Source organism: Vulpes vulpes, chromosome 14 (genome assembly GCF_048418805.1).
Source record: "Vulpes vulpes isolate BD-2025 chromosome 14, VulVul3, whole genome shotgun sequence".
In the NCBI taxonomy this organism is placed as follows: Eukaryota; Metazoa; Chordata; class Mammalia; order Carnivora; family Canidae; genus Vulpes; species Vulpes vulpes.
In genome coordinates this window covers 77496439-77520134 of record NC_132793.1, presented here as the reverse complement: position 1 = coordinate 77520134, position 23696 = coordinate 77496439, and the positions used below count along the sequence as shown (strand labels likewise).

General features: G+C 42.1%; 2 protein-coding genes and 1 non-coding gene across 10 annotated transcripts in view; 1 reads left to right on the top strand and 2 right to left on the bottom strand.

Annotated features, from left to right (window-relative positions):
* The window catches only part of AGGF1 (angiogenic factor with G-patch and FHA domains 1), a 55257-nt gene extending 32573 nt beyond the window's left edge, over positions 1-22684 (top strand). For 3 of the 6 annotated variants that reach the window (XM_025998277.2, XM_025998276.2, XM_025998272.2), the window contains exon 14: positions 2357-4597. In XM_025998277.2, coding sequence (XP_025854062.2) covers positions 2357-2557 — 201 coding nt within the window. In that variant the 3' untranslated portion in view covers positions 2558-4597. Of the gene's footprint in view, positions 1-2356; positions 4598-9953; positions 10155-12247 lie in introns of those variants that run through there. The other 3 variants (XR_011997057.1, XM_025998274.2, XM_025998273.2) reach the window with 3 other exon arrangements.
* ZBED3 (zinc finger BED-type containing 3) lies at positions 5-17976 on the bottom strand. 3 transcript variants are annotated; one of them, XR_011997059.1, is made up of 2 exons: positions 17097-17976; positions 5-6208 (listed from the first exon to the last, which is right to left on the bottom strand). XR_011997059.1 is itself a non-coding variant. In XM_072736967.1 (1 exon), exon 1 carries the CDS (start codon positions 17974-17976, stop codon positions 17362-17364), a length of 615 nt encoding a protein of 204 aa, XP_072593068.1. In that variant the 3' UTR covers positions 13799-17361. The 3 variants fall into 3 exon arrangements, 1 of the variants encoding a protein (XP_072593068.1); XR_011997060.1 differs by lacking the exon at positions 5-6208 and adding an exon at positions 7573-9600; XM_072736967.1 differs by lacking the exon at positions 5-6208 and having other exon boundaries at positions 13799-17976.
* LOC112919780 (small nucleolar RNA SNORA47) lies at positions 20914-21051 on the bottom strand. The gene has a single exon (XR_003234973.1). It is a non-coding gene; the product is annotated as a small nucleolar RNA SNORA47 (small nucleolar RNA).
* Positions 22685-23696: the final 1012 nt, after the last annotated feature.

Below are 23696 nucleotides of genomic sequence, written 5' to 3'. Positions count from 1 at the left end.
GACATGTTTTCTTTCGTTCTTTATTCTTACAGCAAATGTATTTACTGTTTACCTTATGTGCCAGGAATATGGTATTAAACACAGGCGGACATGATTACTGTCTATGTGACATTCACAATTACCAAATATATATATATGTGGTAATATATATACATAAAATGTGGGAAATACACACACACACACACACACACACACACACACACACATATATATGCATTGTTTTGTGGGGGTTTTTTGTTTTTGTTTTTTTTAAAGATTTACTCATTTAAGAGAGAGTGAGCAAGAGCTTAAGCAGGAGGAGGAGCAGAGGGAAAGGGAGACCAGCAGACTCCTCGCTGAGCAGGGAGCCTGACGATGTGGGGCTCTATCCCATGACCTTGGTTATGACCAGAGCCAAAATCAAGAGTTGGATGTTTAAGCCACTGAACCACCCAGGCGCCCCATGCATTGTTTTGTTTTTAACATTTTTTGGAAGGCTCTTAACATTTTTTCCTTCGTTGAAGCTAGGATAATAAATGCCATTTCTTGAGCCTGAGGTTCTTCTGTTTCTTTTAGTTGTTATTAATAATTTCCATGCTATAACTGGTACTAAATATTGCAAGAACAATCACAGTGTTATTTTATTTTTTAAACACTTCATTTATTTGAGAGAGAGAGAGAGCATGAGTGGAGGGTGGGCAGAGGGGGAGGGAGAAGCAGACTTCCTGCTGAGCAGGGAGCCTGACTTGGGGCTCAATCTCAGGACCCCGAGATCATGACCCAAGCCAAAGGAAGACGCTCAACAGACTGAGCGACCCAGGAGTACCATTTTTTTTTTAAGATTTTATTTATTTATTTTAGTGAGAGTGCACGTGCACACGTGTGCCGGGGATGAACAGAGGGAGAGGAAGAAAGAGAATCTCAAGCAAAGTCCTCACCAAGTATGTAGCCCTGTGTGGGGCTTGATTTGAGAACCACGAGGTCATGACCTGAGCCAAAATCAAGAGTCAGATGCTTAACCAACTGAGCCATCCAGGGAGACTTTACAAACAGGCAGATTCTGTATTAGCTGGATAATCCGTTTTAGATTTAAGAATCAGGTCATGTAACAAGCAGTAGAGGAAGGAATAATGTCTGGAAAACGATACAGTGGTTAATTTTGTAGTCTCCATGGTTCATCAGAGGTTTAGATTATCTTTTACAAAAACCTTACAAACTAACATGATTAAAGAACTTTCTTGATAATCACCTAATACCTAAGTAATAATGAATGGATCAATGTGAGGTTTAATAGGAACTTTCTTTCTTATTGAGGTATAGTGAGAAGAACATGGGTTTTATAGTCAAATCTACAAAATAGAATTTCTTTGTTAGAATAGGTGCTCTGTCACTTACTAGTTGTGTGACTTAGGGCAGGTTTGGACTTCAGTTTTCATAGTAAAAATGGAGATTATAAGAACTGTTTTCTAAGGGATATCATGAAGGTAAAGCTCCTAGTATGGTGCCCAACATACAGTTGGCACTCAGTTACTGGTAACTTTTAATGGTTCTCAAAATAATGAGAAGTCTTCCCCCACTTATTATGAAAATAATCAAATTCTCTTTATGATTCTTTTTTTTTTTCCTTAGGATTGACTTATTTTACTTATTTTTTTTTTAAGGATTTTATTTATTTGAGAGAGAGTAAGAGAGAGAGCACATGAGCAGGGGGAGGGACAGAGGAAGAAACAGGCTCCCTGCTGCGCAGGGAGCCAGACCTGGGGCTCAATCCTGGAACCCTGGGAGACCCTGGAATCATGACCTGAGCCAAAGGCAGACGCCCAACCCACTCAGCCACCCAGGCGCCCCTGAGTTATTTTAGAGCGTGTGTGTGTACATGCTTTGTGTCTCACAAAGCTTGATGTAGGGCTCAGTCCCATGACCCATGAGATCATAACCTGAGCCAAAACCAGGAGTTGGTTGCTTAACTGACTGAGCCACTCAGGCACCCCTGTCTTTATGACTTAATGTTTAATCTACCCTTTCACTTTCTTAGGCAAGGCTAGGGCAGCATTAGGTTTAAGTATGTACATTGCCTTTTCTTCTGGTTATGGTGGGCAACCTCTGCGGCATCTCAGTGAAATTCGGTGATCGCTATTTAGAGTATACTGTTCTCTGTACAGTCAGCTATACTTATGGATAGACAAGACAATGTAGAAGGATGACTTGAAGTTTTGTGTATAATCATATGTATTCCTGCATGTATTCGATGGATTTGACAGGTTTTTCTTTTACATCAATCTTTCTAAATCAAAGAGTGAAAGTACCAGGTTGGATACAGCAAATTTCAATGTATTTAGTCTCTACAGTAAGTTTTCTGCTTAACTTTTGGTAACAGATCCAGCTTCAGCTTCGGCGAACACATGCAGGCTTGGGGACCGGCAAACCATCCTCAATTGAAGATATTCACCTTCTCCAAAACAAGAGCAAAAAGAACTGGGAGAAAGCGCGAGAGAGGTTTGCTGAAAACTTCACAGAAGCGAAATCTCAAAAAGATGTCCCAGGGACCGTCCCTTGGGTCAAAGGGACCATAGAGTGAAGGTCAGTCATAGAACACAATTCAAGCTTTTTTTAAAAAAGAGTTTGGAAACTCGTATTTTATTGCAGAACTTTTCCCTCCGAAGGGTCTGTGGCCTGAGGGAACTGTATTACAATATACCCCCTCATGATTCTGAAATGTGTAATAAACTGGTTTGCAGCTTTTAAAAAAACATTTTTTTAATAATAATCATTGAATTAGGTTATGCTGTGAGCAGACTAAAGTTCACAGGGCACGGCTGAGCTTATCAAACTTTGTTATTTTTATCTTGTTTATAAGACCTATATAGGCAAATTTCATATAACCAGTAATGATTTAAATGTACATTTGTCTGTGTCTTCATATATTCATTATTATAAGATATACAAGAGAAACATCAAAAATTTATAAAAACAAGTCTGATTAAATGCATCCTTGTTTATGTCTTTAGAACTTAGATAAAAAATCTTGAGAAAACAGGGATAGTGGTGCATAACTTTTATTATTCTTGAAATATTCTAAGTACTATTACTGAAGAACTAATGAATAAGTGATATATTATGGAAAATTAGTCTTTCATTGTTTTCTTCTGTGAAGAATTTGTTGATTTGTACTATATATTAAGCATTTACATCTGGTTTGTTTTATAGCTGAAATATTTAGATATGAGCAATTGAGTACAGTATTGAAATATTCCATGTGCTGGCATTTATAGTTTTGATAAATCCCATTGCTGGCAATGGAGTTGTGCCAGAGAAATCTGATTTCTACTGCAAGAGGATTGCCTAGCCAAGGCCTCAAACACAAGATATTTATTGAAAATGTCTTCAAATGCAATAAAACCATTACAATTATAACATCAAAAAGAGTGATTCATTGAACCAATGTTTTAAGCATATTGGTCTGCTTTGAACTCAGGACCAGCCAGAATTTTCCTTAAATTGGCAGAGCAGTAACAATAGCATTACTTTAAATATTGGAGAACTGCAGTGCAGCTTTCTGAGTGCAGATGTCACTACTCTGCCAGTTATCACTGTTCTCTTCCTTTTTGTTCAACTTTTTTCTTAGCTTTTTGCAGGGAAATTATGCTGGAACTGACTTTTTTTTCTGGCAGTGAATATAAGCTATAACTCCCTCATCTACTATAAAGAAATGTCTTTAAGGTTGAGAAATAGGAAAAGAAAATTTTGAAAAAAATTATACAATGAGGAAGACAATTCAGAAATAAAGGCTACTTGTTGGAATTTCTACTCTGAATGGTTTGGAGTACTTAGGAAGAAAAGGGGTGGTGGGGAAAGAAAGATAAGTTTAGTACTAAAGATAAGACATATGATCAGATTGTCAAGACCCTTAAAGTCTAAGCTGGGATAATCAGAGGCCCTATAATTCCAAAACTGCAAAAAGTGATTTTCTGTATCCTTCATAGCCACCTACACACCCTAACACTTCTATATGTACATTAGACTTGAAGGCAACAGAAGTGTTCTGCGTGTTTTTTTTTTTTTTTTTTTCCTGCTTTAGAATGAAATGTCATTTACATGTGGTTCTAGTACTGGTGCCCTGTATATAGATAACAGTATAGGAGGCCCAAATTAGAATTGTGGTAGATTTCATTCACTGAGTAAAGTATACAACTGTGTATATAATATTTCCCATTTTTATTATTAGATTGTGGAAAACTTTTTCATTGCTTTCTTTTGTTAAGAAAATGGAGACTTGAAAATGGTGATAAAAATTGAAATATATGTGATATTTGCATTATTAAAAAACCCTTTGCAGATCTAAAGTCTCAGGGCTATACTATATGGTGGTTAAAGGACTGAATAATGTCTGGGTCTATTTCCATTTGTGAAATAAGAATAGTATTTATCTCTCATGTCTGTTTTGAGTATAAAATGAGAAAATGTATATAAAAGCACTTTGTAAACTGTAAAAGTAGTACAGAGATGTGAGCTTCTATTTGTTTAGAAGCAGAGGTGTGAATTATGTACAATTTGGATTACACATAAAATTGTTTTGTGTCTCATATTTTAAATAATTTATCAACACAGTATAAATTTACTATTGTGGTAGCTTTTATGAGTTTATTTTTAAGTGGAGCTACAGGTTGCTGAATTTTAGGAAATCTAATGTCTTTCATTTTTGCCAAAGCATGAGAAGCTGGCAAAATTTGAGTATGGAAGAAACTATCATTAGAGTAAAATAACAAATTGTTTCTAGGATTAAATAGCTAGGTAGCACTGTTTATCAAAAAGGATTTTTCTCCCTGGTTTTATTTTTTTTTTAAGATTTTATTTATGCATGCATGCACCAGCGGGAGGTGGGGCAGAGGGAAAGGAAGAGGGATGGTGTAGAGCCTGATGTGGTGTCGACCCCAGGGCCCACGGATCACAACCCAAGCTGAAGTCTGACACCCAACTTGAGCCACCCAGATGCTGCACCACTGCCCCCCTCCCCACTTTTAAAAGTTTTTACTTCTGATGATTTATTTTTATTTTAGTTGTGAACTTATGAAAATTAATGGCTCACCCAAATCAGACACCTTCCAACTTTTTGTGTAAGAGATTATGTCTTAATTTGGTACATTTTCTAAGAGCACCCAAAAGAAGATCGAAATCTCAAACAAGGGAAAGCAAGCGGTGTCAGAGATTATATAGAAAGGCTATCCCATCAGGTTTTGGGACAGAGGGATGTACTTGGTAGGGAGCCAGCAGGCGTTTCTGGACCCAAGACTTAAAGGTGTTCTCAGTGTTTCCCTATCATCTTGTTTTAAGTGTGCTTCTTATTTTTGTAGAGCATCACTTATATCTCTGCTCTGAATCTTTAATCCAAAACACGTCGTTTTACACTTTTACACTTTAAGGTGGCAATCTATATTTGAATTCTATAAAATGAGTTAGTGTTTCTGTGTGTGTCTATGTGTATCAGAGCCCAGGCTTTCTCTCTGCCTTTCTGTTTTTACTAATCATGGTGTTGATTTATGGCCTTATAGTTGCAAATGACTTGAAACTCTTGGCATTATATTCATGTCCAAAAAGGAAAAAAAAGGAAAAAAGAGAGCAGTATTTGTGTTAGTTCTGTTTTGGCAGGAAAGCAGGAGCTTACTTAGAAACTCTGATAGCAAACTTCTCCTTAGGGTCCTTAACATGACTACCCATCACTGCAAGGGAAGTTGAAAAGGTGGGCAACAGTATGGTTTCACTTAGCTTAAGCCCATCATGAGCCATCACCTGAGGCTGAGCATGTTGCTTTTGGAACAAAATCAGGGTTTAGTGAATAATGCAGAAAGGGAATAGTGATATAGTGAATAGTGAATGGACAGGTAACCGGGTGCCAGATAAGCCAGTTCTCTCCCTGGGAATTCTGTGGGATTGGTTAAATTGTTTTGCAGTCCTACCGTGAAATACTTTGAAGCCATTCAGATGTGTAAGAATTATCAAATTCTGATAATGAATATTTTCACTACATTACTGACTTTAAAAAGCAGATTGTAGAGGGGTACCTGGGTGGCTCAGTGGTTGAGCGTCTGCCTTTGGCTTAGGGCATGATCCCGAGGTCCTGGGATCGAGTCCCACGTTGAATCCCACGTCAGGCTCCCTGCAGGGAGCCTGCTTCTCCCTCTGCCTGTGTCTCTGCCTCTCTCTGGGTCTCTCATGAATGAATAAATAAAATCTTTAAAAAAAAAAAAAAGCAGATTGTAGAAAATTGTGTATAGCCTGATCTCATTTTTAAAAACATATAAGGGTACACATCAAATTTTTAATACTAATTGTTGAAGCGAGCAGACTTTCACATTTTATTATTTATATATGTGACCTTTGAAGCAGATATAATTGTGTACTTACCTGTGTGTACTCATACACAATTATAATAGTTAGGAATACAACACTTAGAAATGGAGAGGCCTTCAGGGCTCAGCCCCAGGCATTTACCTCACTCTTGTGGGTCCCATTTCATTTACCATTTATATACCCACGACTTAGCCAGGATACATATCCAACTCAGTCACCTTAAATGAAGCTTATTTAAGACTGAATCCATAGTCTTCTCCAAACTAGGTCTTTTCCAGTTTGTTCTCTCAGCTGGCAGCACCATCTATCCAGTTGTGGAAGCTAGAACCTAGGAGTCAGCCTCTATTTCATACACTTACCCTCCATCCCCTCCCCCAATTTCCCATATAGTAAATCAGTTAGCTGTCAACACCCACCCTAGACTATTCTACTGACTTCCCAGCTGGTCTCTACTGCAGTCATCTTGCCCTCCATCTAGTCCATCCTCCATACTGCAGACATAGTGTCTTCACAGCGTCTCTTTCATCACCTCCTATTTAAATCATCCTGTGGCTTCCTAGTACTCTGAGGACAGAAAACCAAATCCTGGCCCTACCTTGTCTAGCCACAGCCAGCTTTTCCCATCCTGCCTTTTATCACTTCCGCTTCCTGTCCGGCTCCAGCACGCTGGCCTGTTTTTTTCAGTTCTTCAAATATGCTACACCATCTCTCACTCTAGGGCCACTTAACTTCTGTTATGTCTGCATTGCTCTTCTGTACCCTTGTACCTAGGTAACTGACATTTAGATCTCTGCTAATTGATGCTCCTCAGGGATGCCTCCCTTGTCCCCTAGACTGATTGATTGCCCTTGATAAATGTTCTTAAAAGTCTATATTTGTTTCATTTAGACTATTTACTTTGGTTCACAGATGTTAATTTGATTAGTATAACATTTTGTCTAGATTTTTAAGTTTTGTGTGGGTAAGACCATGGATTTTCTTTCAGCCATATTCCTAGTGCCTAGTACCATGACTGGCTTATACACTTACAGGCAAGCAGTGAAAAAGAAAGGTGGTTTGGGGAGTTTCAAGTGGCTTGATACATATGGGATTTTGTGTAGCTTAGGAAATGTGGAAGGAACTGAGGCTACACGGAGCATGTGAAATCATGGCTTTCAAAACATTTTGACCATGGGTCCATGTTAAGAAATGCAGTTTATGTGATGACTCAGTATGTAAGTGTGTTATATGTGCATTTATAACAGATTTTATTTTTATTTTTTTTTAAAGATTTTATTAGAGCAGAAGGAGGAGCAGAGGGAGAGGGACAAGAGACTCCATGATCAGCACTGAGCCAAATGTGGGGCACGATCCCAGGACCCCCGAGATCATGACCCAGCCCAAGAGTCAGTCGGTCATTTAACCGACTTAGCCACCCAGGTGCCCCTATAACAGGTTTTATATACCAATGCTTAGCTGTTAGTTCATTGATATATTCTTTGTTTCTGTTGTCCGAATCACTGATTCCAACCACTAACTTGATTTCATAATCTCCTGATGGGTTGTGTCCTACAGTTAGAAACACCCAGATTTAAAGCTTTGGTTTTCAGGGTTTGACAGAACCTAGGTAGGTCATTGCCATAAAAGAGCTGCAGGTGTCTGTATGAATGAGTGAATGAGTAATTGGTGGGAAGGGGTTAGGATACTAAACTGGTGACTCTAGTTCTCATGCTGGTAACAGAATTGGTCTACAATGACCTGGTTTTTAATTCAAGCTACCAGATAGCTCGCATACGGAGAAAGGGCTTCACTGCTTAACGGCGAGCTGGTGGCAAGGGGAACTGAACCACATACCTATTGCTATTCTCAAATACTGTGTTCAGAAATTTAGATTGGGGCACCTGGGTGGTTCAGTCAGTAGAGCATGCAACTCTGGCTCTCCAGATTGGAAGTTCAAGCCCCACATTGGGTGTGGAGCCTACTTTAAAAAATAATAATAAAAAGATTTGGATTTTATGTCTTCTACAGTGAGGAATTCCTGAAGGATTTTAAGCAGTAAAGTGTTCTCATTAGATTGCTTTATAGCAAAATAACTGTGACTGAGTGGAGGCTAACAGATCTCCTTGAGGCCTTTTTCCATTTATCATATACTTAGTTAGCACTTATTGAGCTGTGCAGACCTGTGAAGGCAGGGACCTTTTTGGTCTTATTCAGTGTTGTATTCAGTACCTATCACAGCATTGGATGTTTAGGAGGTGCTCAATGAGTAGGTGTTGGTAGGATGGATGGAACACATATTTGTGGTATGTCTGACACTGTGCTAAGCACCTAACATACATTATTTTCTTTATTCTTTTCAGCATTTTATGCATTAGAAAACTGAGGTTTGGAGAGGTTTTTATTTTGCTCAAAATCAAAAAGTCTCTGTGGCAGAGTGGCAGAGGTAGGGTAAATCTTGATTCTTTTCATCCCAGTGCACTGTTAGGAGCACAGGTTAGGGCGGCAGCTGATCTGGATTAATATTAGAGCTCTACCGTTCCTGAGCTGAGCAATGTTTAGAAATTTATTTAAGCCTCTATGCCTTAATGTCTTCATGGAGTTAATTGGAAAGTTTAAATGAGATAAGGCCTGTGTGGTACTGAATACAATAAATCCTCAAATATTAGCAGTTTAATTAGTATTATTATGCCATGCTACCAATAGCCAAGGATATAGTTGTAGGAGTAGCATCCTGGAGTTGTTTTGGTGGTTATTGAAGTCAAAAGAAGGGTGAAGGGGTGGGGTGAGTAAGTGGATGTGTCATCTTTATTCCTTCAGTTGATGATAGGAGGTACACTTACGAAGTACTGCAGAATGAGCAGGAGACTAGTAGATGATAGACAGAAAGGGTAGAAAGTATTGTAAGTGACCCTTTGAGGTCTTCCTTAAAGAAGGGGTGAATTCTACATGACTTAGGAAATGAAGCCATCTGAAGAAAATGATAGGGACATCCAACAGGCCCACCCTAGTCTCAGTACACTGTAGTAGCAGGAGAACTATGGGAAGAACTGCAAAAGAGACTAGATTTCAGACAGTAAAATCTTTGAACAGCATATATTCACTTAGCAGGTAGCCTTGAGGCGCTTAAGAAAGCCTGGGCACTATGCTAGGCACTCAGGATACAGTAGTAAATAGGACAAGATTCCCTGTAATCTTGGAGCTTACATTTATTTTTAGATAGTATTTGTAGAATGTAAAGGCCAAGTAGTCACATGAAGGCCTTGATAGTTCCAGAGTATTAATCCAAAACAGTTTCTGCAAAAAAACAAAACAAAACAGTTTCTGCTCATTTCAAAGTTTTTGCAAAAGCCAAAGTTCTCAGGATGGAGGGGGAAGGAACAATTTGTGTTTTTCAAATGTTTTCACATCTGTCCCTAAACCAGGTCTTTTTAGGGGAATCCTATAAAGATTCCCCTAAAGTCCTATAAAGAATATTCTAAAATCCTATACATAATTCCCATAAAGAATCCTCTGCCTTCAAGAAAATTGTTTTCAGGGTTTTGGAATGTAGACAACAACAAAACCTTACTGAGGCTGCAGCCCCTCATTCAGTTATGTATTTCCACTAGTTACCTGTGAATTGCAGTGACTGCCTGCTCAAACACTAGGTTCTGTGGTTCTGAGTCTGAACAATGGATCATTGAAGTACCAAAAAAGAGAAAGAAAAGGAAAAGCAACATGAATCAGGTCATGGAAATTGGAGTTGATGGAGAACATGTAAATCAGAAAGTCCCTGGAGAATGAGAAGCAGACACACTTGAGGAAGAAGTTAATGTGATGGAGGCAAACAGTGACTCCCACCTGCTTGAGTAAGAATGACTTTTCAGAAATTCTTCCAACAAAAAGCTAGCTTTTTTTCATCTGTATTAAGATACCATGGTATTTCATTGTCCAAAAAGCAAAAGATAGGGAGAAGTTGGTGGAATATTACTTAATGTATTTAAACATGTGAGTGTGTTACGTAGCCTTCAATTACTAGTAGACTGCAGAGGCCAGGAAGGTTGCCAACTCACTCATCTAATCATTACTTATCTTGACCAAAGGCCCAGGAGAATATATACTGAAATAATAAAGCTTTCATTAGCATTTAATGCTTTTCCTTAAAGCCTTTATTTTAATACTATGAAATAAGATTTCAGACAATGTCATAATTACGATTTTCATAAAAAGAAACATTTAATACTATTTAAATATGTAATGACTCCCAGTGCTATCTGAATTAATTCACATCATAAACCCACTAAAGTGGGCTTTAATGTCTAATATGACCATGCTACCTTTACTTAACCTTAATATATAACATTATCAAGGCCAATTTATGAGCTGCACCAAAATAATTACTGATTTATTAGAATTGCATCTTATTAACCAAAAATGTTAACCTGGTTAATCATCTACCATATTTACTAGACTGGGCTCTGAATAACTGGCAGCTCTTTTCAAAACTCAAAATTTCCTGGAAAGATGAGTATTTGCCAACTTAAGGATGTTTTTAAGAATGTGCCAGAGACTCCAAGAGCTACTCTAGAAGAGGAGTCCCAGAGATGTTTTAAGCATGGAAGCATTTTTGGAATAACTATTTAGTCTTTCAGGGTAACTATTTTGAATGGAAAAGTACTTAGGTAGATAGGTTTTGATATATTTACTTGTAATTTTGGTCAAACTACTTCATAGTCACAAGTCCTAAAGAATTTTGACTGGACTAGCTCATTTGAGAACTCAGATATGTATCATGAAGGAAAATGGCTTGGCAAACCTATGTTTCTTACAAGCAGCTACTCTCAGGAATCATCCCAGGGAAACTACTCTTTCTGAGATCCTTTGTTTTTGAGCTCCCATTTAGATAAGTTAGAGAAAAAGAAAAAAGTTATATAGTTACTGAGTTTAAACTATATGTCAGAATTTACCCCAAATAATATTTTACTCACTCATCATAACAACCCTGTAAGATACACATTATCCCCATTTTACTGATGAGGAAACTTTTAGGTAATGTGGTTGCTAAGGTGACATGAATGTACATGGTTGGAAGCCTAGATCTTTTTAAAAAATATTTCAACATGTTTATTAATGATCATATGTTTAGTACTCGCTTTTTTTGGAGGAAGCTTAAATTTTAAGTCCTATCTGACTCCAAAGGCTTAACAACTCACACATCACCACTTAACCTCCCTAGTCCATCAGATCCTAGGTAGTACACAGATAGTTAAATAGTTCTCAACACTATGGAGGCCTCCAATTTCCATCCCCAGAGGCATCCTTCACATCCATCTGGCAGATACCTGTTTCAGAAAAGTCTGAGCACTCTCTGCACAGATTTACAAAGGCGGAGGGAGATTAGGACACCCATTAAAATATTGGATGGGGAATAGGGGCTCTCCATCAAGCACCTTGCCTTTCTCACATACCCCCAAACCTAAGCCAGGCAGGATAATGGAGTGTGGTAGGCAGATAATAGATCCCCTATCCTTGCCCCCCACCAAATGTCTATGTCCTAATCCCTGGAAACAATCAATATATTATCTGGCAGGGAAGAATTAAAGCTGCAGATAGAACTAGGTTGCTAACCAACTGACCATACAATAAGGAAGAGGGTTCATTAAATGTGGAAGAGGGTAGCAGAGTGATGCAATGGGAGAAAGAATGACCCTTGGTGACCTTGAAGATAGAAGGGGCCACAAGCCAAGAAATGTGGGCAGCCTCCAGAAGCTGGAAAAGGTTAAAAAAGAAAATCTAGAGCCTCTAGAAAGATACACAGCTCTGCTGATAGTTCAGTTTCATACTTCTGATCTGTAGAATTGTAAGATAACAAACTTGGGTTGTTTTTAGCTGCTAGGTTTGTGGTAGTTTGTTAACATCTGTAATAGCAAACTAATACAAAGGCCATCCTCACTTCTTAAAGGTCTGGCTTGCCTCCAGCACAAGAACTTGTGGGTGGAAAGGAGCCAACATCAACCCGAGTGTCAGTAGGCACTTGGCCAGGATAGCACTGGTGAAGACGTGAGCCAGAAGGGAGGCCTGGGAGGAAGTGCAACTCTTTGGCCGCAGGTATGACGGGGATCCATGGATTGAGCTCCAGCCTCCAATCTGCTGTTCACTTTTTGCAGGTCACTTCACGTTGCTGAAGTGTGTGGCCTCATTTGTTAAGTATGGACAGTTACATTTGCCCTGCCTGCAATGTGTCGTGAGGACAGAAAGAGTGAGTACCAGAGAGCATACTCATTGCTGTTGCACACATTATCAGCTCTAGGGAGTGAATGATAGAGTTAGTACCTCAGTACTATGGAAGAAGTTTGATACACTCCCGTTATTTTTGAGAATAAGCATGTCACTTTTCAACATTTACTTCTAAATTTGCAGCTAACAAGAAAATGCAGTTAAACCAAACAACTCCTTGACTCAAAGGTCAATTGATGTTTAGCTGTATTTCATGTAATCATACCATGTTAGACACAAAGAGGACCTCAATGATCACCTCGTCCTTTTTGCAGACAAAGAAGCAGATTCAGGTTGTGGAAAGTAAGAAGTTCAGACCTTTAGAAATAGAATTTCCTGTTGAGTGGCTGCAAAACAAAAGCCTAGTCTTTATGAATCCCTTCTAAGATGTTAAAGACATGGGCAGCTATTTAAAGTAGAAAGTCAGCCCAAACCAGCTTCTCCCTCTCCAGCTCCAGGGATGACAACTTAGGTGTCGTATATAAAGGGCTCTAGCTGTTTCACCATTGGTTGTCAGTACCCTGCTTTGCTTCCCCCTCCTCTCTGCCAAATCTTAACTTAAAGAAATGACTGATCACTTTACATCATGGCAGAAGTCCAGGAGTTGGGTTCAGGGCATTCTGCATCCCCATACCAGCCATCCACCTCACCACTGTGTGTTTGCTCTCAAAGGCAACACGTGAGTGGTTCTGTTAGGAAGCCTGATCACATAAGTCAGGGAAGCCCTGCTGATCTAGGTGAGGTGTGTCACTGTCACCCGTCAGCAATGACAGTTCTCTGTGAGTCAGCTGCGTCACAGGCAGAGAGGCCAGGGCAGTCCCTGTAATCCACCTTGACTGTCACCCATCAGCAGTGACAACAACTCTGTGAGCCGACTGTATCATAGTTAGAGAGACCATTGCAGTACCTATAACTTAGCTCTATGCTTTCTGGATGCCAGTTTGGCTTATTGGTCCTGACAGCCCATGTGCTTTGACAGATGAGCCAGCAGAAGTCCTCAAGGCCAAAGAGGCCAATATCTGTTGAGGTTGGAGTCAGGTGAACCACCATAGCCATATCTCCTGATAGTGGGCAAGTCACTCTGGGGCTCATTTTTCTCTTCTATCAAATGATAGTGTTAGACTGGACAAGGGCTGCATTTCTCTCTAGGCTTTTCCAAAAATGGGGATTACATCAGTCCTTGTGTTGGAGGTCTTGTATATTTTAACTAAGAAAGTGGAATGCTGATGGTCAGGAGTTCTCATTTGAGAAATGTAAATTTTATTTTTGATTATAAAAGTAATTCATGCTTGGTATAAAAAAGTACAACAATGCAGAAGTATATAAAGCAAAAAGTAAAATCTCTTCCCTTAACTCCCTCCCACAGCGAGCACTAAGTTACCAGTTGGGCGAATTGTTCCCCTGTCCCCTAAACAGAGGCTATTGGTGCTCCCATTGGCCATCTTTCTTGAAGAGCAGTTGAGATTCTAAAAGTTGATCTTTGCTGATATTAATGGTTTTAACAGTTGGTGAAATAGAATAACATTTGTAGAAGGTTTCTTCTAAAAAGTTCAGATTCTTCTTACAGCCCAAGTTATACATCCACATGAAGAAGTTATATTTCAATACTTAATTGAAATAACATATTAGGATAATGTAAAGATTGTAAAAGACAAAAGAATAAAATACATTAAAATATTTATAGAAGTTTTACTAAGGTGACAGGACTTTGGGGGATGTGTTTCTGATTTCTTCCTAGATTTAGGCATTGCATTTGTGTTACTTGTGTAATGAAAAAACATTTTAAGAAAAACATTTCTTGATAATGACTTACTAGTAATGACATACTAGTTTGGATTCAAACCAAACAGTGTAATAACAGACACTGACTAAATCTTTATTGACTAAACAGCTTAAACTATTACTGCTATTTCCTTCTAGGCTTTTTTTTTTTCTGCTATGAATTCTACACAGAATCAATGATAAATGAATAATTATATTAATAACTAACTTGTAAAAATCTTCAAGTGAGTACAATGTCTCAAATATTTACTGAGCAGCTATTATATGCAAAGCACTGTGGTAATAGGATAACCCAAAGGCTCAGGGTCTGGCAGGAAAAAGAAGACAAAATGCTAGGAGTCCAGAGAAGTAAAGAATTATCTCTCAATTAGGAGAAATTAAGGAGGAATGCCTGGGTGGTTCAGTGGTTGGGCATCTGTCTTCAGCTCAGGGCGTGATCCCAGAGTCCCGGGACTGAGTCCTGCATCGGGCTCCTTGCATGGAGCCTGCCTCTCCCTCTGCCTGTGTCTGCTTCTCTCTGTGTGTCTCTCATGAATAAATAAATAAAATCTTTAAAGGGGGGGGGGGAGGGAAAATCAAGGAAGGCTTCAAGCAGGCAATTGAATTTGAGCTTGGTCTTTGAAAATGGGTAGAATTTTTCACATTCAGAGATTGAAGGGACATTTTAAGTGGAAGGAAGACAAATGCATAGAGATGCCAAGACCAGGGCATGTTAGGAAGAATGAAGAGTGCAGTTGGGATGGGGCATATAGTAAATGTAGGGGAAGGGACAGATGAGACTGGTAGCAGTGTGGGGGCACTTGGATGACAGGCTACAAAGTCAAAGACTATAGGTGATGGGTGACCTTGGGGGGCCTCTGAGCAGGAATTATGATATAATTATGATATAATTATGATATAATCAATGTTGGCTTAGAAGAATTCCTTTAGTTGAGTGTTCGGAATGGACAGTTGGGGAAGACAAGGATGGGAAGATGAACCCCAGATGAATGATAAATGAGGCCTGAGCTTCGCAGGTGGCATTAGAAGGAAGACAGTGTGATGCTCTGTAGAAACAGACTCAGTAAATCAGGGCCTAGGATTCAGTGACATGAGTTCAAATCCCATTCTACCTCATTACTTAACTTCCTGAGCTTATCTCTTCCTCTACAAAATGGGCATAGGATTAATTATGTCGTGGCGTTGCTGCATGGTAGGCAGTTATTCTTGTAAAGCATTTGGCACGTGGTGAATGCTTAGTGCATAATAAGGTCTCTTATTATGCACAATATTACCTGGAATGAGAGTTAGGGAGGAAACTGGTGTGTCAGGTCAGTGACTAGCAAGGGAGACAGTATAGCAGGTAGGACCAGTGCTTCTGGAGGTAGAGACTGGATTTGGATCCCAGTGCTACTGTTTACCAGCTGTGATCTTGTACCAGCTATTTAACCCCTTTCTATCTCAGTTTCTGTAGCTGTAAATGGGCATAGTATTAATACCTCCTCAGGGAGCTATGAGAATAAAGTGAGATAATGCATGGGCATTATGTACTTATATATTTTAAGAGCCCAGAAACTGTTGTTAGGTAAGAGGGGGGGATGTGGAACAGAACAGATTTGCCCTTTCCATCAGCAGTAACAGGATATACAAGTAGGGGTGGAGACATGCAGTAGAGGTTGGACCTGAAGAACTGGGAAGAACACTGGAGGTAGTCAGGAGTCACTGGCACAGAGTAGGTGAGTCAAGAGTGAGTACATAAACTGGCTTAAGGAAACAATCGGACAGACCCAGAATAATGGGCATTCTATAAGGCAGATGGCTGGGACTCTCAAAAATGTCATGGAAAAAAAAGGGGGCTGTTCTAGACTAAAAGAGACAAAGTCATAATCAAAAAGCAATGTATGAACCGTGATTGGACCCTTTTGTTTTGTTTTTTAGAAAAGATTAAGACATTTCTGAGACAATTGGGGAATTTTAGAGGCTAAAGGGATATAAATACTTATGGATCAAGTGCCATGCATGTTTGGGGTAGAGGGCCGAAAAAGCAACTAAGGCAAAATGTTAATAACTGCTTAGTCTAGTTGGAGGGTATATGTGGGTGTTCATCGTACTAGCAAGATGAAGGCTGAAAATAAATTGTCAATTCAGCTTCTTAAGGGTCCAGGGTAGGATGGGAAGCTGACCACGAGGGAAGGACTGAAGTCTGGAAGGAAGGATAGGGCAAGGGTAACAGGGCTCCCCTTGGAGAGCTGGAGCTCTCCCCTTGTTCACTTGAGGGCAGCCAGGCTGGGGGGAGTCTTTTTAGTGCCAGGGGAGACCTGGTGCTCCGGAGGAAGAGTAGCAGCCTGGGGAGAGGGAGGGAGGAAGTCAGAGGAAAGGAGAAACCCTAATGGAGCAAAGGTCCAGTAAAGGTGGAAGTGGAATGGATGAACACCGAGAAAGGTGGAAGTGGCCTCCGATGGGAGGGATGCCTGCCTTCTACTGTGGCCTAGAAGTGAGGAGGGTGGAGATGTGAGGAACCCAAGTTCCCTTCCTAACAGGGATGAGGTCATATTTTTCTAAAAGGAAGTGAGGCAGGGAAGCCAGGCAACTCCCCACAGCTGCCTCTGGGTTTGAAATGCAAAGGAAACAGCTGGGGGGACTCAGGGTGCATGAGGTGCGGTCTGCAGGCTGGGGGGCTGGGGCGACAGGGGAGGCGCTGGGGAGGGCCAAGAGCAGCTGTGGAGGCGAAAGGGCCGCCTTTTTAGAGCTTCGTGCTGGGCAAGCCAACTCACCGGAGATTTACTCAGTAGGAAATGAGTAGAGCCCTTCTTGGATGAACGCTGTACCGTCCTTTCCATGCACCGTGCACCGTGCACCCTGGCTGGCCTGGCTGGCGAGGACTGTGGTTTGTCTTTGGTCCCGAAGGAGGCTTCTGCCTTCCCGACATCACCACCAGGTACAAGGCTCCGGGTGACGTAGTAGGCCAGCGAGCGGCTGGAGCGGTCATTGCAGGGGCAGCCAAGGCAGGCGCTGGCGCCCCGGGGGTGGGGGGCGGCCCTACAGCAGCAGGACTCCGACGCCCGGGGAGCCGTCCGCGTGCCCCCCGGGCTCTCCCTTGGGCGGGGGCGGGCCGGGGGTGGCAGCCAGCGCGGCTTCGCGGCGGCCCAGGGCCCGCAGCCGGGCCCGCAGCGCCTCGGCGTCGGCCCGCAGCTGCCGGCGCTCCTGGGCCGCGGCGCGCTCCTCCTGCTGCAGCGCGCGGCGCCTCCGCTCCAGGGCGCGCTGGGCCCGCCCCACGGCCGCCTCGCGCCGCGCCAGCTCCCGCTCCCGCACGCGGCAGCGCTCGGCCAGCGCGCCCATCTGCTCCAGCAGGCGCGCCCAGTCGCCCTCGGCGGCCGCGGGGGGCCCGGGGGGCGGCGGCGGGGGGCGCGCGGCGCTCTTCTGCAGCTCCCGCCGGTGCGCGCCCTCGAGGTGCCGCCACAGCGCCGCGGCGCCCGCGTGGAAGCCGGGGCTCACCTGCTCCCCGCACAGCCGGCAGGTGGCCCACTGGCCGGCCGCGCGGCCCGGGCGCGCCGCGGCCAGGTGGAAGTAGCCCCACACCTCGCAGGACGGCGCCCCCCGGCGGCCGGGACCCGGGATGTCCATGGCGGCCGCCGGCAGCTCGTCAGTCCGCATCGCCGCGCCTGCGTCCCGAGGGAGAAAGGGGGGAGGCCGGCCCGGCGCTGCGGGCGCTGTGGGGGCTGCGGGGGCTGCGGGCCGGGCGCCAACGGCTGCCCCCGCCCCGCCCCGCTGCCAGGGGCGCTCCGGTACCAAGTGGTGGGCAGGTGCGGCGCCTGGACGGGCCGCCTCCGCTCGCCTTCAGGACGGCCCTCTTCTCAGAAGAGCAAAGCTCCCTTCGCTGTCCTGCTCCCCGTGCTGCACAACAAACTAGCAAGAAACCGAAAAGAAAGCCTTGGCAATGAAGAATTCGCTTCTCAAACCCCAGGGTGTAGGTCCCAGTGGTGAACAGCCTTTCAAAAACCTTTCCACGAGGGAACTTTTTTCAAAATTCAAGTTTTGTTTTGTGAATTTATTTATTTTAAGGATTTTATTTATTTATTCATGAGACCCACAGAGAGAGGCAGAGACCCAGGCAGAGGGAGAAGCAGGTTCCCTGTGGGGAGCCCCATGTGGGACTCATCCTGGGACCTGGGGTCAGGCCCTGAGCCAAAGGCAGACGCTCAACCACTGAGCCCCCCCCCCCCCTTCTGTGAATTAAAAGAATGTCCTTATGAGGAAAATGGCAGTACTAAAAACCACTGAAACGTTTTAAAAATATACATATTTAGGAAAAGAAACATACAAAGCAGTGTTCCAAAATTTTACCGTTAAATTAGATGGTAGGCCATGTCCTGTGGGCCTTGAGGGTCCCTGTCACTGCTTCAGGGTTTCTAGCCGATGAAGGTTCTCAGGTGGAAACACAGCAGCATGAATCCTGAGTTCTAAAGAACCATCAGCAGCGCTATAAGTAAATGCAGAGGACAGGCAATGAGTAAAAGAAATTCAGTAAACAGTCCCCTAAACACACACTAGAAATACAGGCTAGTGCCATATTATTACTATTTTTTTTAAAGATTTTATTTATTCATGAGAGAGAGACAGAGACACAGGCAGAGGGAGAAGCAGGCTCCAATGCCAGGAGCCTGATGTGGGACTCAGTCCCCAGGATCAAACCCTGGACTGAAGGCAGCACTAAACTGCTGAGCCACTGGGGCTGCCCCACCATATTATTCTAGTGTTCTTTTTTTTTTTCTGGCCCTGTCATAGATGCTCCAGTTATAAAGCAAGTAAGTTTTCTATACTGCTCATCCCAACACACTGGTCCCCTCTATATATTTAAAAGATGAAAAGCTTCATCAATGCATTTAATTAAGGAATATAAAGAAAAGCAATAGCTTATTGCTCTGTCCAACAAATATCTGTGATTGAAAGGATCCAAACACAACCCAGTGACTATCATTGCAGTCTTTCCTATTTTTTTTTTTTGTGTGTGTGTCTTTCCTGTTAAAACAGTTTGTCACAGCAATAAGCTGTCAAACAAGGGGAGATAAAAAAAAGTGAAGTTTATTCCTCAGGAAGTAACTTCCCAAAGGACCAAATGTGTGATTCTAAAACAAACTTGTTTTGAAAATTTAAAAATAATAAGAAAACATACGGTAGGCTTGGAGCTCTTCTGAGAACTTATTTCAGGGGGCAGATCAAGGCTGTGCTGCATAGTGAGATAGCCAGTGTCCACTTGTACTGTCAGGTTTTGAAGCAGCAGCAGTGGAGGTGATAAAGTTCCAGAATCTTTTTTTGTTAAACATAACAGGGAATGATGGAAGACACAGTTGGGAACAGAAAAAATAAGTTGTGATAGTAATAGTAGTGTTTAGTGTAAGCTTTTATTTCAATTGCTAAGAGTCTTGTTACAGTTACATTAAAGTTTTCTAAATCTCATTTTTCCCCCTACCAAGCTGTTCTAGTTAGGATCGGGCATGATATTTAACATATCACTCATATTTAAAAAAAAAAAAAAACAAATTTACCAGAATCATCAAAAAAGACAAGAACCAGTCCTCTTCTAACAAAAGAAATCGCTATTTACATATCTTGTGACACAACTGGCATTGATTTGAATATAGTTACTTATGAAGGCCAATTAGTATAAAAAGTCTTTAGAAATTAAAGGCTAGATTTCCTCTAAGAGATTTACTAAATCCCTGAGGTCCCCAAAGTGGGAGTAACAGGATGAGGAGAGTCACAGACCATTTTCAAGGATAATTTTTTTTTTTTTATGCTTAGCAAACGTCATGGTTATGTAACATTATGGTTAGTACACAGACCACATTTTAGTATTAGAAATTGTTTCTCGGGATCCCTGGGTGGCGCAGTGGTTTGGCGCCTGCCTTTGGCCCAGGGCGGGATCCTGGAGACCCGGGATCGAATCCCACGTCGGGCTCCCGGTGCATGGAGCCTGCTTCTCCCTCTGCCTATGTCTCTGCCTCTCTCTCTCACTGTGTGCCTATCATAAATAAATAAAAATTAAAAAAAAAAAAAAAGAAATTGTTTCTGGTAACCAAAGTTTACCTAAATTTTTTTCTATTTTAAGAATTTCATTTTTTCTACATTAGAATCCTCTCTTTACAGAGTTCCTTTTTTTTTACTAGTTATATTCAAAAGTGGAAAAGATAGTATTATGAATCCTTGTATTTTTTATAAATTAAGAGATTCAAAGGTTTTCTGTAATATCAAGACTATTGCTTTGCATTCTGATACGCTTTGTTGAGCTGGGGGTTGAAGACTATATGTAAGCTTCAGATTCTCTTACCCGTGCCAGAGTCTGAGAGTGATCATTCCTGCTGTGCCCCTAAAAGTGCCAGGGGTGACCAATTACTGTCATGTTTTACTTCCCTGCAAGATGTCTTTGGGTTTCTTCAAAATCTGGGATGCCCAGAGGAGTGCCACATACATGAATGCCATCTATTATAACAGTGAAGGTGGAAACAAGAGTGAGAAGCAGTGATTTTGATGTCTTAATCCTTCAGACTTAGTGGACTGCCTCATCTGAGCCAGGGACACACAGCAGCACCGTAAATGTTGGCCAGCACAGCACTGCCCCTCCAAGGGTGGCAGAGGGACATCCTCCGCCTTGGCTGGCCTTCACTCTCGGAGGTCTTAACCGGTGGAAGACAGCACAGCACTGGGCTGCCTCACCTTCTCAGTCCTCCGCACACAGCTACATTCTGGCTCAGTACAATCTTCTGTTCAGACTGAGTATCTGAATGGTGACCAGCAGTCTGTGGCCACAGGTCAGAACAGCCTATCTAACTCTGCTCAACAACCCCTGGGCGTGTTTCAGCCGTCCCGACAGTCTCCTAGCCCGTCACGTTGGCTTGGGAGAAAAGTCTCCGTACCTTCAGCCACAGCCCTGATACACAAAGAGCTCTCACAGACTGACAAGAAAAAGACAACAGAAAAATGGGCCAGAAATATGAGTAGGCAGGTCACCGAAGAACAAAGTCATCAGATGGACAAGAAATTTGTGAAAAGATTCACATCACTTATTTGGGGGAAGTGCTATTAAAGTAATAGTAAGGTCTCATTTTAGATCCATTACACTAACAAAAACGAAGAGGTCTGTCAGCCAAAGCTAGAAGGGAGGCAAAGAAAGGGAGACGTTCATGCATTACTAGTGGAGATGTGGAGGCTATTTTAGGAAAGCAATCTGGCAATTTCTGCTAATTAAAAATAGATATAATGGGGCATCCCATTCCTGGGAATCCATTCTGTAGGACTAAACGTACTCATACATAAAGTAATATGTATTAAGATGTTTATTACAGGATTATCTGGGATGGCAAAAAACTGGATACATGGGAATGCCCGTCAGCTGGAAAACAGTTGCGTAAATAATGCGTGTTCATGCCCGGGAATATTGTGCAGCCATTAAAAAGGATGGATTGGAGCTCTGCTAGAAGTCCTAGAGGGATTCCTGGAGGAACTCTTCAAGGAGAAAAGCCACATGCAGAAACCTATGTATAATGTGATGTCATTATTATTAAATAATATACAAATATATGTAGGATATATATGAAGAAAAATGAGGAAGATACACTGTCGGTTGAAGGAGTGGCGACTGGTGTGAAAGGAGAAGGAGGAGAGGTAAACAAAAAGAGAGAAGAAAGGTATTAAGAGAGCATGCACATTTGCGGCTACATTTAGATAAGGTCTGTATACGGCAGGTGTGCATGTATGTGGGGAAGGAGATGCAGTGGTTCAGGTCAGGCAGTGGTGTAGTGAATCAGGAGAGCCAGACAAGGGTGACGAGCTGAGAGTGAGTCTCACCACCACCAACAGCCTGGCGCCACCAGAAGTCAGAACCAGCAGAACCAAGAGAGCCTGGAGGAACCAAGAAATGGTAATCAGTAGAATCAGAAGTCTGGAGGAGCTAGACGGATCAAACTCCTTTAAAAAGGGAAGATTTTTGCAGCAAACTCATATTTTCCAGATGCCGACCCTTCGTGTCCGCCTACATCAGAAAGGTAGCCGCCAGGGCAGGTTCTGCCTGACTGATCTCCGAACGTACTAGAGATCCTTGACGGGCGAACCAGGAAGAGCTGAGCGGACCTGCACTGGTCGAGACCTCATCTCACTGGTGTGCTCATGGACTGAGAGTGCATTTGGTTCATTAACTTACCCTATTGTATCTTGTTTGTTTTGCGACTTTTATATTGTACTTTGTGTGTCGTGTGTGAAGCCAAGTTAAATGCATAATGAAATGTCATTGAATTTGGAATTCTGAGCCTTTTACAATTATGTTAACGTTGCTTTATGATTAGATAAAGCTGACATGGAGACACAACCTGTGTACATGTATTCATAGAGTAGCTCCTGACAATGTAAATACAAAGTAATTTTATAAAACAATCCTCAGGTGAGTGAGCTCAGGTTGGCTAGGCAGTCTTAACTATGGGGACCATAAGGGACAGTCCCTTGGGGCATAGTGTGCTGCCATCTGGCCCTGGAGGGAACCCAGTGTGGGAGGTTGCTCAGCGCAGGCGGCACTCAAGGGATGTTGCATTCAATGCAATGAATTTGACGCTACTTTTTTCAGACCCAGCTCACCAGTCCCAACCTCTCCATCTGTCAAGGAAAATGTTAAAATTTTCTACCTCTACACCTGTGGCTGAAATCAAATAATGCAAATGATCTCACTGTTGGACTCTCCAGTGCTATATAACATGAGGGCGTGAACAAAAAAGCTACCGGTATTTACTGCTCAAACATACCCATTAAGATCTTAGTGGCCAAAGGCAATGTTATTTCTCTCTTTGACACTGGTATTCAATAGAGTAGGTAAAGCTGGAAGAATTCTTGAGAGTTTATGAAAATAGAAAGCAAAAGGGGATCCCTGGGTGGCTCAGCGGTTAATGCCTGCCTTTGGCCCAGGGCCTGATCTTGGAGACCAGGGATCGAGTCCCTCATCAGGCTCCGTGCATGGAACCTGCTTCCCCCCTGCCTGTGTCTCTGCCTCTCTCTCTCTCTCTCTCTCTCTCTCTCTCTCTCTCTGTGTGTGTCTCATGAATAAATAAATAAAATCTTAAAAAAAAAAAAAAAAAGCAAAAAAGAATCACAGATCCATCTTCCCTCCCCAACCAAATTTATTTTCACTTTGTAAATTGACCTTTATATAAAATAGGTTGCTCCTCTCTCTTGGGTAGAAAATGGTGGGGAGGTCTGATTATCTGGAGCCCTGTGATACACATTTCGTCCTTACCTAGTAACCAACGAAAATGCACACCTATTACCTCTGTGGTTAGCTAACATGAAGAAATGAAAAGTTAAGAGCTCCCTTAATTTTTTTCTTAAGCAGT

Coding starts and splice junctions, on each gene's coding strand:
- ZBED3 (XM_072736967.1), bottom strand. CDS start 17,976: ATGCGGACTGACGAGCTGCCGGCGGCCGCCATGGACATCCCGGGTCCC.